We start from the raw sequence: 15471 nt of genomic DNA on the forward strand, positions 1-15471 counted from the left end.
TTTCGACCGCACTGACATTGCACAGCACACGGATGTCTTTTGTGTTTCCCTTCCATAGAAACGTGGCCACCGCAGCGGGTTCGAACCCGGGTACTCCGGCTCAGTGGACGAGCGCCTTAACCACTGAACCACTGCGGTGGGTTCAGGAATCGTTTTTGGAGCAAACCCGGCACCCGACGCGGTGGCTCAATGGCTAAAGCTCTCGTCTACTGAGCCGGAATACCCGGGTTAGAATCCGGCCAGGTTAGAACTCACAACAATCCAGTAATCTCTAAATTTAAGCCCAAACCAAACCCCAGGGTACTTTCGGGGCTTTCGCTACTGACATTATCTGTGAGTTCTGAGGGTGACGAGGACGGGGGTGCTTGTGCGACGAGTTTGCACAGGAAATAGCGCGGTGTCTGAGTGACGCTGGACACGAACAATACGTTTGTGCATTGTCAGGGCAGCCGTACTTCACATACCTGACAGCACGTGGGGCAGAACAGCTGATCATGTGGGCTTGTAGTGGTAGTAGTAAAAGACCTTTATTCGACCATAATTTATAGGCCGAGCATGTCGACCGACTGGGCGACCGGAAGTCACTGTTCTTCCCCCCCTTCAGCGCCAAGCCAGTCGAGCCAGGTGGTGATGGATAGAGAACGGGGGGGGGGGGGGGGGGGGGGGGGAGGGGGGAGGTGTGGTATTCGGAGAGGTCAGAAGGAGGATAAATTGTTGGCGCTTGTCTGATGTAAGCAAAGTTGCTACGAGGAAGACTTGGAAAAAATGGCTGAGGCTTAACTTGGTTAAGCCTGGAGAATGCGAAGCATCATCGTGTCGCGTAATTTGGAGGCGCACAACCACAGCGACGGCGCGAGGTGGGCCCCCGTTTCTACACTGTCGTGACGTCATCGTGTCACGTGGTGTGACGTCATGTATCACGTGATTTGGAGGCGCACAACCACAGCGACGGCGCGAGGTGGGCCCCCGTTTCTCCACTGCCGTGACGTCATCGTGTCACATGGTGTGGCATCATCGTGTCACGTGATTTGGAGGCGCACAACCAGAGCGACGGCGCGAGGTGGGCACCCGTTTCTCCACTGTCGTGACGTCATCGTGTCACGTGGTGTCACGTCATGTATCACGTGATTTGGAGGCGCACAACCACAGCGACGGCGCGAGGTGGGCCCCCGTTTCTCCACTGCCGTGACGTCATCGTGTCACATGGTGTGGCATCATCGTGTCGCGTGATTTGGAGGCGCACAACCAGAGCGACGGCGCGAGGTGGGCACCCGTTTCTCCACTGTCGTGACGTCATCGTGTCACGTGGTGTGACGTCATGTATCACGTGATTTGGAGGCGCATAACCACGGTGAAGGGCTGAAGTGGTAGCTAAAGTAGTATGCTTCGCATAAAGGGGAGGGAAGAGGTCGCAGTGAAGATTTGTGAAGCGTGGCGATGAAATTTAACCTCGCCGTAGCGAACTTCATAGCGAATCGGTGGTGATTACGAAGCGCACGACCACGTATGTGCGATTGCTTACCTTCTCCCGTATTGAGAGTGTGATCGGTCCTCGGTCCGCCAAGCCAGAGCGCAGTGTCCCCTTTGCCGGGCTTCCAGGCCATCTTGGGCGTGGCGTTGAAGTAGTTGGTCCAGTCGCACATGCCGATCTCCTCGGCCTGCCCGAAGTCGCACGGTTCCGGTTTGGCGATGAACTCTGCTCGCCACGGAAACAAGATACACCGCATTAGGCATTACATCAACGCATGACATACAAGCTTGGCCGCAAGCGTGCAGCCGCGAGCTTTAGTTATTTGTGTTTCGTTGAGGTGTTTTGCAACAGCGTTGTTTCTTTACTCTGGCCAGAGAAAAACATGAAAATCTCTGCTTTGCAACACAGCCAGAATTCCCGTGTGTGCTTTCAACTGCCGCGGTTAGTTTTACGATGAACAATGACGGTTTTGCAAGACTCATTATGAAGTTATCTGCATAATTCATTAAGGCATCGCCTGGGTACCCAAAGAGCTCCGTGCAATGCTTAAACAGAGCGCCTGGCTTACAATAACGGCCATTATCATCTCTACGATTGCCCTGTGTTGGCCAGGTCCTATGACCTCCTTGTGGCTCTATTTTGGGATCATAGGCACAGGTTCATCCGGAAAGCCTACTTTTGAAGACATTATCAATCTGCTGTCCTGCCTTTCCTCACCGCCACTTTCCTTCACGTCGAAGTATTTTATTTACAACTCAGTTGCACAGGCGAACCAAATTAGCGCCACCATCTCCTTTTCGTTCTTTAGATATCCTGATTGGAAATTAGGAAAAATCTTGCTGGTATGTGTTACGTCATCATAATCAGCCTGACTACGCCCACTGCAGGGCAAAGGTCCCTCCCATGTCTCTCCAATTAATCCTGCCCTTACGCAATGCGGGGCCTAAAGCGGTAGTTCCCCAAAGCGGCCATTTCTTTATTGCTTGGGCTCCTGCTCTCTCCTTTTGGTAGTTTTGGAGCAGTCGAAGCTACCATAGCAGTGCGTTCCTGCATGACCCCTGTGTTAGGTGCAATACGGCAGAGCACCGGTTGTACTCCGGAGCTTGGCTAGCCATGTTTTTCTAGGCGGCGTCTAACGCCATCCAATCTTCTGCGGCGATTTTTTTTCATTTGTCCGGCCCGCTTCCGGTGCAGGAGCCTGGTGATTGACATTAAATAAAGCAGAAATTTGGACGAGTTTGGACGTGTTCATCTTTCTCACAGCGGAAGAAAACGGCACGAAAGACGAAGGTAAAGTCGAACAAACCCAAGACAAAAAAGGGAAAGCAGGAACGAGGGATAAATAAATTATAGAAAAACAGACATACTTTCCACTTCTTCTTCCTCTTCTTCATCCTGGCGTTTCTCTCGTTGCTGAAAAAAGAAACAGAGTTTTGTCCTCAGTTTGCGATATTTTAAAGGCCTTGGTAACCCAACGTCACTTCAGACCTCTCTTATACTAAGAGTGCAGCCAGAATTAATCCCTCACGTAGAAGGGCAGCTTCCATCCTGGGAGCACATGTATTTTCTTTTCCAGTAATTTTGAACCTCTCTTAAATACTTATGACGACGTTACACCGCTGGTACTTCTGGCAGTTATCCTTTGCAGTTTGATCTGCCCCCAGCTGTAAATGTAGAGTACACATTCTCGGCTAGACGCTTTCGAAGTTCAGCGACATTCAGTACAATGAGCCGAATACCAGACCATGAGAGCTCAGCCAAAAGACAAAGAATATCACGCTATCACTGGCTCCAATTCGGTCTTTTAGTGTGGGTACGTGTCTTTTGACATACGACAACTAGAACGACATAGATAAAAAATGGCAGCGGTTTAGCTGCTAAACCTGGTTGTGCTGCAAAAGCAACGGCTGCCTGGCTACGCTTAGGATTCTCTTGTGGTTAGACGTTTAGGCGTTTCTGCTAAGCTCTATTGTTTATACACGACGAAGGCACATAGTTAAGCATTGGTTACAACTTTATTTACACCAATGAATACGCTTCGATGGTCAGTAAAGTAGTGTGTCTTGGTTTCTACTGCATTGACGGCGTAGTTTGGGTCTGCAAATGTTCTGCAAATGCCAGCGCCGGCGGCAGCTACTGCGGTTGCTAGGCGACGGCTCAAGGTCATTCGTGGAGTCGCCGCCAGTGCGAAAGTGCGGCCACGCTGAAGCGGCGAAACGGTGGGCGCAGTGTTGCTTTCGCAACAAAACAAAAAAAAATCATCTCAGTATAGCGCATTAGGGCCGGAAACATGGAGGCGAGCGAAAAGGGTTCAATTTAAGTAGAGGACAGCACAGCGAGCTATCGGTGGGAAAGTGATGGGCGTAACGTCAAGAGACAGGAAGTGAGCAGAGTGGGTCAGGCAACAAATAAATGTATCTTAGCTGAAATCAAAGAGCAGAAATTGGGCATGCGCTGGGAATGTATTGCAAAGGCAAGGTAACCGATGGTCATTACCGGCTAAGTAGTGGATTCCGACAAGACAAGCGTAGCAGTGCGCGGCAGAAAGTCAGGTCGGTGGATGAGATTAGGAATCTTGTGGCGAAAAGGCGGGCGCAACTGGCAAAGGACAGGGATAACTGGGGTTCAACTAGAAGAAGCTTTTATCCTGTTGTGGACGCAGTTATTATAATGATGATGTTGGCGGTTTGTTTGCCAGGATGCTTGCCAGCAGTGTTCATCAAAGATTTATTACAGTTAGCATCCTTTTATTCGTGTGAGCCTGCTTGCACACGATTAGCTGAAATGACAACACTGTTCTGGAAGAAATGCAATTCTAAAGTTCATGGAATAAACAAAGTAACGAACAAAGAAGCTAACGCACTGCCACATTTATATTCATATTTTCTCAGTCATTATTCTTCATCTGTGCCATTGATCAGCATTGCCTTTTACATTGGAGTCAAGCTCACACATGCTTCCTGGCTGACTGCTCTGTCGTCACAGGTCGTAGCTATGGTAATGGTACATTGTGAAACGGATTTATTGAAAAAGGAATTGTTACCAGACGTGTCCTGTGATATGCGTACAGACCTTCAGATTTATGGGATTGGGCAAGTGAAAAAGTTGCAACATTGTCGGTTCGATCCCTGCAGCGGCGGCCGTATTTTGTTGCAGGTGAAATGCAAAATATCTTGTGAGCTGATATATTTCGGTGTAGGTTAAATATTCTCAGCTTGTTAAAATTAAACCAGAAACCTCAACTAAGGCAAGCCTTATAGCCACTGCACTGGCTATAAGGAACGCAATGTGTTTTGTTCTATATTGTGGGCATACTCTATACAGCAGCAGCTGCAGGTGGGGCTTCCTTGGGTCTAAACAGCGTCTATGTCGTTGTGCGCCGATACCGAAAGCTGATGGGTTCACTCGAGGGCAGATAACAATTTGACAGTGTTTACATTTGTTGCGTACTTCGTGAAATTCACTAATAGCTAGCGTAATTAAGCTATCTATAGCAGACCCTGCTATAGACAGCAGGGTCTGCGACCCTGGACATAGGAAGACCACCCATCGTTCAAGACCCTATTCGATAACCCTTTCCATCTTATGGTAAAATAAAGTTTTGTCTCTCTCGCTGCCGCTAGTGTAAGCGACATATAGCATAAACCTTTTTAGTATTTCAGTTTCTTAATCCCTTCCTTCTCGGCACGGTTCAGGTCTCCACATACTGTGAGGCTGCTACAGCGCATTTCCTTACAACTACTTTGACCCCAGCAGAGACGCTTGATCTCCATCTCCGTGGATCCAGCAGAGCGAGTAATCTAGGATATCGAGCTGTGTTTTGAATCAACTGCGAAATGCTGTCAGAGTGTACAAGCGATACTGTTATCTCTGAGTTTCCTTCATTAAGCAGCACGACGTAAACGGTGTTCATTTTTCTCTATAAAGTGTGTGGCCACAGACTTGCGGTTGTCTTCAGGTAGAGCGTTGACGGGTACCGTTCGGAGCTGGTGGTCCTTGTGGTCAACCAACAACTAGTCATTGTGGTCACATCGGGAATGCGAGAGCCCCAGTGCATGCGGATGCTGCGCGAAACTCCGGTGGTGTTTACCAGAAACGTACAAGGTAGAGTTTTCGCTTTAAAATGTTATTCATTTCGGGCTGGGGAACAAAGGCCTTACTTGGAGGCCGGGCGCGGATGCTTTCTAGAGTCTACCATTCGCCATGCTATCCCATGGATACGAACGGCTATGGGAAGTGGACTATAGAAGGCCGTGTAGACTTTCGTGGTTATCTCTTTATTCGTCTACTGCTGACTCATTTTTATATTCTTGCTTGCATTCCAAACTGATATGGCTGACATGGATACTTTCCTTTTATCGGCGTGGCCATGTGCAATAAAGAAATCAGTTGATAGTCAGCGCTGTGTTTGTCTCGCCTCTTCTCGTGCGTCGTCTTTTGCGCTGTTTTTAAATATCTGCACGTACGTTTTTCAGAATGTACTATCGGAGACAAAAGTGGTATACTCCACGCGGCGGTAGTAGGAGCAACGGAAAACTGCATTGCAATGCCATCTACAGGCGGCATCTGGGATCGAGACTGCCAGTTCGCGACCGTTATTATCAGCAGGAATGTCGCTTGGCTCATTTCAATGTTTCGTGCTTTATCTCGCCAAAATGCCGCAGTTTTCCGTTGCTCAGGCTCCCGTCGCGTGGAGTATACCACTTTTGTCCCCGATAGTACGTGGCTGGTTTATATTGTTATCGACCTTCGACTGGGATCTTTTTAATTGGATGGTTATTCAGTTCAGCAACCGCGAATCAAAAGAGCGTCCGCGAATGCCTGGCGCGCAAAGCCTAGAATGCACGTCTGCATAAAAACAAAAATCATCGCAGGCATTTACTCATGATTACATGTAGGAATTTGAAAGCATTTCTGTCCCTGGGTGCACTAACACCCACCCACACACCCACACACCCACACACATTTTTCTAGATAGACAGTAGGCGAAATCCATTTTTTTCGAGCATATTTATTACGCGACCAAGAGGACACAATGCGATAAAATAATTGTGGCCGTCAGTTTTCTAACTAAACATAATTTTAAATCATTATCACTGGAATTAGCGCTCACGTTTTCAGTATATTCATGGATGCTTTCGCATTTTTGGAATATTCTATTTTTTAGAAGTCACATAGCATGCACGTGTTGCGAGATATATCCGTACGCAAATTTTCAACTCAGCCCGCGTAATACTCAAGCAGGACCGCGGCTACCAGCGCAAGGCTCGTCCTCTCCCATTGTGACGGGTCCGAAAGTGTCAGACGAGACGTAACCGGTAGCAGCTGTTCAGGGCTATTATGCTTGTCGTTAAACTAAACAGGGGCCTGGAGAAGTAACTCTTTACGCGGGTGTGAATTTTATAAATTAATTGGTCTCAAATTAGGCACGGGAACGACTGACTGAAGGCTAAATTGATAGCGGAATCCGAATTTCCCGGCACTAAACAGCATATAAGAGTACCACCGACATTCTTGACAGAAGCTCCTAAACATAAAGGAAATTACGAATTGGAAAAACAGCGCAATCAAAGACGACACAAGAGAAGGACAAAACACCAGCGCTGGTGTTTTGTCCTTCTCTTGTGTCGTCTTTGATTGCGCTCTTTTTCCAATTCGTAAAACATGTACCAACCAGCCCGTATTTGCCGTCTTCTAAAGGAAATTACATTTTCTGTCGTTTACACCTCATTGTATCATCCACGTGAATACCTGTCCGCTGAAGCTGGGCACTACCGTCTACGAAATGCGCATGACCAAGCTTTGCGTTTGGAACTGTTCACTCACCAAAAAGTCCCTCTCCAACTTGGCATCCGCCAGCGATGCCTCAGGTGTCGAAGTCGTCGATTCCTCGGTGGTCGCCAAAGAGAGCACCACAGATTCTTCCTTCTCTAGCAAGGACGTGACCGTCGGTGCAACGTCCATCATAAGCGACAAGTCCGTGGTGGTCGCAGACGTGCCATTCTTGGCATCGCGTACTCCAAGGCCCATGTCTTCGGCCCGGGAAGTCCTGTTCGTAACTAGGACCTGTTCCGTCGAACTTGAGTTCCATTCCTCGGAAGCCGTCCTGTGTGTGACGTCATCTCCGGGTATCTCGAACCCGCAGTCGGGCTCTTCGGATGTGATGAGAACAACGCAGTAGCACACACTCAACCATCGTACTATCAACGACATTGCGAGTCCGTTAAGCTGACGTGCTAAGAAGCAATCGTTCTTGGAGACAGATGACGTTCAAGCGTCTTGACGTCTTCGGTTCGTTATCCAACAGGAACTGCTCCGATGGACCCTCATTGAGGCGTATTTGGGTCGCATCAACGCGTCATGCGATGAACCTACGCAGAATGTTGCGGCCTCTGCTACCGACAGCAGCAGACGACGCGACCTCGCGGTTCGTCTGCAAAGTGCGCTTTTAATTGGTGGGTGGAAACTCGGCGAATAGGACAAAACACCGGACGCTGCGCGTCAGGCACATAACCGTGCGAGAATGAGTCCGCCGCCAGGATGACGAAAAAAAAAATGGGCCGCTTCTTTTGTCCAATCGTCTGCGTCCCGGTTTCATTGTCGACAGGGTAGCCATGGTGGCCGTAGTTGTTTGTCTTCTGCTGCTTTTCCCGCCTTATCAAACATCAAGAGCCAGTGAAAGCGACTGGCGCTGTATGCAGACGACCACAGCGATACGCTCGCGGTTGTCACGTGATGGACACTAGCCAATGGCAGATCGTCTTCCTGGAAATGAGGCAGCTTGCGGCGGCCTCTGGACAGCCTGAGTGCCTTGGTTGCTTTGGAATGAACACAGAGTAGGACTTTCGCGGAAAACCTCGCGGTTAAAAACTGCGCGCGGTTCTAAATTTAATTGGCTGTCGAGGTCGGCCTAAATTAGCTCTTTGAAGCCTGGCTCAACATTCAGCGAGGGTGGGTTTAAAGAGTGAAAGCTAATCTTTTGAGTTGGAAGGCTTAAGGTTTGTAGATGGGTTTGCTTCTAAGCAGTGATAAGTTCCACGCGTTCTCGCCATTCACTTATAAACCTCATCGGTCTAGGGCTGTGACCATAGCCGCGCCTGTAACTTCGACGAGGCAGGCAAAGCAACCTTTTCAATGCCCGAAACTAGTCAAAAAAGCCGAATTTTGTCTAGCCACAGTGACAAGGATAATCGCGTTTTCTGAGTTTTAAAAAGTGACATGGCCCTTACTAACGACCGGCTACAAATTTCTAATTATAGCTAAGCGCCTAACTAAAATTGTTTTAAAAATAATTATTAAAAATTAGCTAACCAGCTTACTAAAAAGGATTCAGCTGTTTTCTGGCGTTCGCCAACACTGGCAGTACAGGGCTGAAAAATCCACATTTTTACCTCAAAAAAGCTATTTTTGAGAATTACTTAGCCTTCCCTGAAACGCCTGGTATATAAGAGCAGAAAAATGGCTGAGGTCACAGAAATAAAAGTGCAACACTACAGCGGATGGTCGCCTAGAGTCTTTATTTAGCTATAGTTAATTCAATTATGTATTTGAAGCATTCGGTGAAGTACTGAATCGCTAGAAATGCGCGCAATGTATAAGTCGGGAAGTGGGAAGTCGTCGAAAAGGAACTAAGAATGCGATCTTTGTTGGAATAGCTTATTTGCGAAGGGGTTCAGCTGGCAGCGGCGCAATGCGGTAATTTTAACCAGTGCTTAGCTTTGGGCGATGCAATACCATTATATTGTTGCGGGAAAGAATATATTTACAGATATTTACAAACAGACAAGAACAGCTGCGAGCGGCACCGAGAACACAGTCCGAACTTCGTTGTCCTCTTCTACTCTTCCAACTCGTGCCATCGCTCTTTGTCGTCGTCGTCTACCCGCATCAGGACCCCCGGCTGCTGAAACGCCGTCTCGGCGTTAGGGCGGCGACGTATGGGCGTCGTGATAAGGTTTAAGGCGACAGACGTGGACGATGTCGGTGGTGGCGCCAGAGGACGATGGCGAGGTTTCAAGGGGAGCAATTTCATAGTTCACGTCGGTAACACGGCGCACGACACGGTAAGGGCCACGGTAGTGCGAAAGGAGCTTCTCGGAGAGACCGACGCTGCGAGAGGGCGTCCAGAGAAGGACGAGTGATCCCGGGGTAAATTCGACGGCCTGGTGACGGCGGTCGTAGGCTGACTTCTGGGAAACTTGAGAGGCTTGGAGCCTACTACGTGCTATTTGGCGCGCCAGCGTGGCCTGGGAGATGGGGTCCCGAGCGTATGCAGTGGTGGGGGCTGAAGAAGGCGGCAAGAGTGTGTCCAAAGGCAGGGTGGGATGCCTACCAAGCAAAAGGTAGAAAGGAGAATAGCCTGTTCTGTCATGAAGGGAAGAGTTATATGCAAATGTCACATAAGGCAAGGCTGCGTCCCAATCTCGGTGGTCTGGCGATACGTACATGGCTAACATGTCGGTGAGCGTGCGGTTGAACCTTTCCGTAAGCCCATTGGTTTGTGGGTGGTAAGCTGTCGCGAGCTGGTGCTGCGTGTCACACGAACGAAGAATGTCGTGAACTACTCTGGATAGAAAATAACGACCGCGGTCGGTGAGCAGTTGACGAGGGGCGCCGTGGTGAAGGATGACGTCTTGCAGAAGAAAATCGGCGACATCGGTAGCGCAGCTGGACGGCAAAGCACGCGTGATGGCGTACCGAGTCGTATAATCAGTTGCGACAGCGATCCACTTGTTGCCGGAGAGGGACGTCGGAAAAGGGCCAAGAAGGTCGAGGCCAACACGGTGAAAAGGTTCCGGAGGTATGTCGATGGGTTGCAGAAGACCGGCAGGCAAAGTGGAGGGCCTTTTCCGACGTTGACACAGGTCGCAAGCGCCCACGTAACGCTTGACGGAACGATAGAGACCAGGCCAAAAGAAGCGATGCCGCACCCGAGCGTACGTGCGGGACATGCCAAGGTGACCGGCTGTCGGCAGGTCGTGCAGTTCTTCAAGGACAGAAGAGCGTAGATGTTGGGGTATCACGAGCAGGAGCGGAGGGCCATCGGAGCGTAGGTTTCGGCGATACAAAATGCCGTTCTGGAGCACATAAAGGTTCAGAGACGGAGATCGGGTTGCAGAACGGATGCCATCAAAGATAGGACGTAAAGATGAGTCGTGGCGCTGTTCGTTGGCAATATCGGCAAGATCGGAGATAGCTAAGAGGCAGGGCAGGGTCTCAGCGTCCTCTAGGTCAGGTGGTTCCACAGGGTATCGGGATAAACAGTCAGCGTCCTGGTGATGGCGCCCTGACTTGTACACGACGGAGTATGAGTATTCTTGGAGGCGCAGTGCCCAGCGACCAAGGCGACCGGTGGGATCTTTTAGTGAAGACAGCCAACAGAGAGCGTGGTGATCAGTGACAACAGCGAATGAACGGCCGAACAGGTAGGGTCTGAATTTAGCCACTGCCCAGACAAGGGCAAGACACTCGCGCTCAGTAATGGTGTAATTTTGCTCTGCGGCTGAAAGTAGGCGGCTGGCATAAGCGATGACTCGATCTTGACCCTGTTGACGTTGGGCAAGTACGGCGCCGATGCCATATCCGGAGGCGTCCGTGCGAACCTCTGTGGGAGACGACGGGTCAAAATGTGCTAAGATGGGCGGAGTGGTCAGCAAATGGACGAGGGATGAAAATGAGTTTTCTTGAGCAGGGCCCCAGGTAAAGGGGGTGTCGTTCTTCAGAAGATCGGTGAGGGGACGAGCGATGCCGGCGAAATCTTTGATAAAACGGCGAAAATACGAGCACAAGCCGACAAAGCTGCGCACATCTTTCGACGACCTTGGAAGAGGAAACTCCTTCACAGCTTGAATTTTGATGGGATCTGGGCGTACACCAGAAGCGTCAACGAGGTGTCCGAGAATAGTGAGTTGGCGACGACCGAACTTGCATTTCGATGAGTTCAGCTGAAGGCCGGCGTTACGAAACACTGTCAGAATATTGGAGAGGCGCTCGAGGTGCGTGGCAAAAGTAGGCGAGAAAACCACAACATCGTCTAGGTAACAGAGGCAAGTGGACCATTTAAAGCCACGAAGAAGGGAGTCCATCATTCGTTCGAAGGTAGCCGGGGCGTTACAGAGGCCGAACGGCATGACTTTAAACTGGTATAAGCCATCAGGCGTCACGAAGGCGGTCTTCTCGCGGTCCTTTTCATCAACGGCAATTTGCCAGTACCCCGATCGAAGATCAATTGAAGAGAAATATTTGGCGCCGTGGAGGCAGTCTAATGCATCATCGATCCTTGGGAGTGGATATACGTCTTTTTTTGTGATGCGGTTGAGGTGCCGATAATCAACGCAGAAGCGCCAGCTGCCGTCCTTCTTTTTCACCAGGACGACTGGTGAAGCCCAAGGACTTGACGAGGGCTCGATGATGTCTTTTGCGAGCATCTTGTCCACCTCTTGATTTATGACGGTGCGTTCGGCGCTGGACACTCGGTACGGACGTCTGCGGAGAGGAGCGGAATCACCGGTGTTTATGTGATGCGTCACCACAGAGGTCCGAGCCAAAACACGGCTATCAAAGTCGAAGATGTCGCGGAAAGATGATAAGAGACACCTAAGATCTCGAGCTTGCATTGGCGGTAGGTCAGAAGCGATCATGTCGGCGTAGTCGTCCGTTGGGTTCTCAGTTGATGGGTCCGCAGGCAGCCGGCATTGCTGAGTGGAAGGTAAGCAGGTGTCCACCACTGATATCACACATTCGGCAGCAGGGCACAGCGTGGCGAGTGAGATGCCTTGCGGGAGCGGTTGGATGGATGAACCAAAGTTCAGGACCGGAAGGTACGCTCGGTTGGCCGACATTGTAAATACAATGTGTGGAAGCGCAATGCTGCGCGTCAGGGCGACGTCAAGTTCCGGAGTGACTACGTAGTGACCATCAGGTACAGGCGGAACAGATGAGAAAGAAATGTAAGTTGCGGCTTGAGGCGGTAGACGGACAAAGTCGACAGCACAAAGACGGTGTATAACTGGGGACGGCGACTCAGCAGAAAGAGGAAGGTCAAGCTGAACAACATTAGTGGCGCAGTCAATGAGGGCTGAATGCTCAGACAGGAAGTCGAGGCCAAGAATGACTTCATGAGGGCACTGGTCCAGAACAGAGAACAGAACGGATGTATGGCGGCCGGATATGGTCACACGGGCTGTGCATAGTCCAACAACATGAGGCGTTCCGCCGTCGGCAACGCGGAGAACGGCTTTGGGTGCAGGGGTCAGTACTTTTCGGAGGCGGCGTCGTAGGGCTGAACTCATGACGGATACGTGCGCGCCTGTATCGATCAGGGCTCGCACAGGCACTCCATCGACATGAATGGCGAGCAAATTATGGTGTGCGCGAAGGGCTAATCGAGGATTTTGGGACTGGGGCTGTACTGCAGCATCACCTCCAGACACTGCAGCGTCTAGTTTTCCGCTTGCGAGCGTCCGTAGGGGCCAGGAGAGGAGCGACGGCGTTGGGGCGAACGAGACTGTCGACGCAGGGGGGACGGGGAGCGGCTGGAGCGGGGAATCTGGCCGTCGACTGAAGCACTGTGCTGGGCTGGAGGGGGCGTGTAGTGGCTGGGCTGTTCGTCGTCGCGGAGGGAGCTGAGAGGACGGTATGTGCTGCGACGGGACCAATAATTTCGACAGTGGCGGGAGATGTGGCCAATGCGGTGGCAATGGAAACAAATGGGCCTGTCGTCGGTTGTCCGCCAATCGTTAGGGTTTCGCCGACGTGGAGTGAAGTACGAAGGTCGTCCAGGAGCAATCGCAGTGATTTCGGGTGGTGCTGAAGACCGTACAGGGCTGACGGGCTGGAAACTAAGGTTTGCAAGCTCTTGGCGGACGACAGCCTGTACCAGAGAGATGGTAGGCAAGCGGTTGTCGCCATCATGTAGATGCAGGGGGGCAGGGGACATAGCTTCGAGCTCGCGTCGGATGATGCGGGTCACATTTTCTGGGGGCGCTGGAGTTTCCCGGTGTCCCAGGTCTTCACATGAAGAAGTCGCAGCCGTGTTGGGCAGGCGTGTGTACGGCTGGCTAATACGCCTGCTTTTGGCTTCCTCGAAGCGTCGACATTCCTTAATAATTCCGTCGACTGTAGTGCAGTTCTTGTATACGAGCAAGTTGAAGGCATCGTCGGCGATTCCCTTCAATACGTGGCCGACTTTGTCAGACTCGGGCATGTTGGCGTCAACTTTGTGACAGAGGGCCAGCACATCTTGAATGTACGACACATAGGACTCCGTAGATGTTTGAGCTCGGGAGGCGAGGTCCTTCTTAGCGGCAAGCGTTCGGCCGAGCGGCCGTCCAAACAATTCGCGGAGTTTCTCTTTGCACACGTCCCAGCTGGTCAGATGGTCTTCGTGCGTCTCATACCAGACCCGGGCAGTGTCTTTTAGATAGAATATTACATTTGCGAGCATGAGGGTCGGATCCCAGCGGTTGTAGGTACTCACTCGCTCGTACATGTTGATCCAGTCGTCGACGTCAGTGTTGTTGGTACCAGAAAAGGTCCCAGGGTCACGAGGGGGAGAAAGAACGAGTGATGTCATGGCCGGGGCTGCGGTTTGCTGGGCGGCGTCTTGGGTCAGGATGAGTGAAGGCAACTGCCGGCCGCTGCGGAGCTCCGTCGTCGGTAGACGTAGGGGAAAGCCGCACCTCCACCAAATATGTTGCGGGAAAGAATATATTTGCAGATATTTACAAATAGACAAGAACAGCTGCGAGCGGCACCGAGAACACAGTCCGAACTTCGTTGTCCTCTTCTACTCTTGCCACTCGTGCCATCGCTCTTTGTCGTCGTCGTCTACCCGCATCAATATGATACCTGCGCTACTGGTAGTACACCACTCATACTCGGAAATAGATGCTAGCGGATAGCTAGTTTCCAATAAAGAAAATTCGCAGCAAGTACGGCGGCAAACGGAAATAAATGTTCATCGATGATTTTCGTAGGAACGGAAACGGAAAATTCACCTGCATGTCATCGATTTATTTTGTCACTAAAATGATGCTTCCGGACGTCTCGGTTTTCACTGAAGACGATTTCCGGCCGGTCGCTTGCTATTATTGGCAATTTCTAACCCTAAAATTGTTGTTTACAATTGACGTGTTTATTCTGTTCTGTTTTTAGCAATACCTGTCATATTCGTTCATGTGTTATTCGTTCTTTATTGAGCACCGTATAACCACTTAACCACCGCAGCGGCTTCGTGCAGGTAAGAACCGACTAGCCAAAGAAAACTCATCGGGACAAAAACGGTATGGTGTGCTGGTCTTGCTGGGGCATTTTTTAATACAAAAAATGCACCTAAATAGGACAAGGGCATGAGAAACAAGGATACACTAAGTACGCGTCTCCAAGTTGTCTTTTATTCTCCAAGAAGTCTGCGTTAACAGGTCGTGGTCTTAGTGCGCGTGCACAAACACGACTGGCTGGCGCATAGTCGCGCAACCACTAATTCGATGTGACGTTTTACAGGCAGCATGCAAACAAAGTGCGATCATGGCGAAAAAAACAATTTCTCGCTCTGTGGGGGGCAGTCGCTGCTCTGCCATTCGCCGCATGGAAATTGGCCGCTGATTTTATATTACCGCTTACTTCCACTGTATTGCTTGCACTACGCTGTAACACCAGTAATGACCTCCAGGTTGTATTGATGCGACGAACAGACAATTGAGGGCTAGTGGGTTCGTCTGAGCAATTAATATGTCAAGGAACACACTACGCACTATAAAGCCAGCTTTAACAAAGCCGTGCGAACGTGCCTATACGTGGCGTAGCGGTAGCGTGTCTCTCAACCAGTGAGAGGGCTTTCCGATGCGCCGCCGGTGTGGCTGGCGCCATCTATGGCAGCCTCTTGTAACAGGAACCTTTTCGACCTGTCCGGATTTTTCAGTCACGCCGACGGCAACGCCGACGCCGACTCTTCTGCGACACGGAGTCTCTACGATTTCGCGTAATACGCGTCAGAAGTC

At 50.5% G+C, this 15471-nt stretch overlaps 1 protein-coding gene across 1 annotated transcript in view; it reads right to left on the reverse strand.

The window, feature by feature from the left end:
- Window positions 1–7893, reverse strand: part of LOC149366237 (MAM and LDL-receptor class A domain-containing protein 1-like) — a 48758-nt gene extending 40865 nt beyond the window's left edge. The window contains exons 1-3 of the mRNA XM_089554976.1: window positions 7298–7893; window positions 2839–2884; window positions 1523–1696 (exon numbers count right to left, since the gene is read on the reverse strand). Coding sequence (XP_089411102.1) covers window positions 1523–1696; window positions 2839–2884; window positions 7298–7684 — 607 coding nt within the window. The 5' untranslated portion in view covers window positions 7685–7893. The remainder of the gene's footprint in view (window positions 1–1522; window positions 1697–2838; window positions 2885–7297) is intronic.
- Window positions 7894–15471: the final 7578 nt, after the last annotated feature.

Source organism: Amblyomma mixtum, chromosome 1, assembly GCF_055824585.1.
Source record: "Amblyomma mixtum isolate Tamu chromosome 1, ASM5582458v1, whole genome shotgun sequence".
NCBI classification, from domain to species: domain Eukaryota; kingdom Metazoa; phylum Arthropoda; class Arachnida; order Ixodida; family Ixodidae; genus Amblyomma; species Amblyomma mixtum.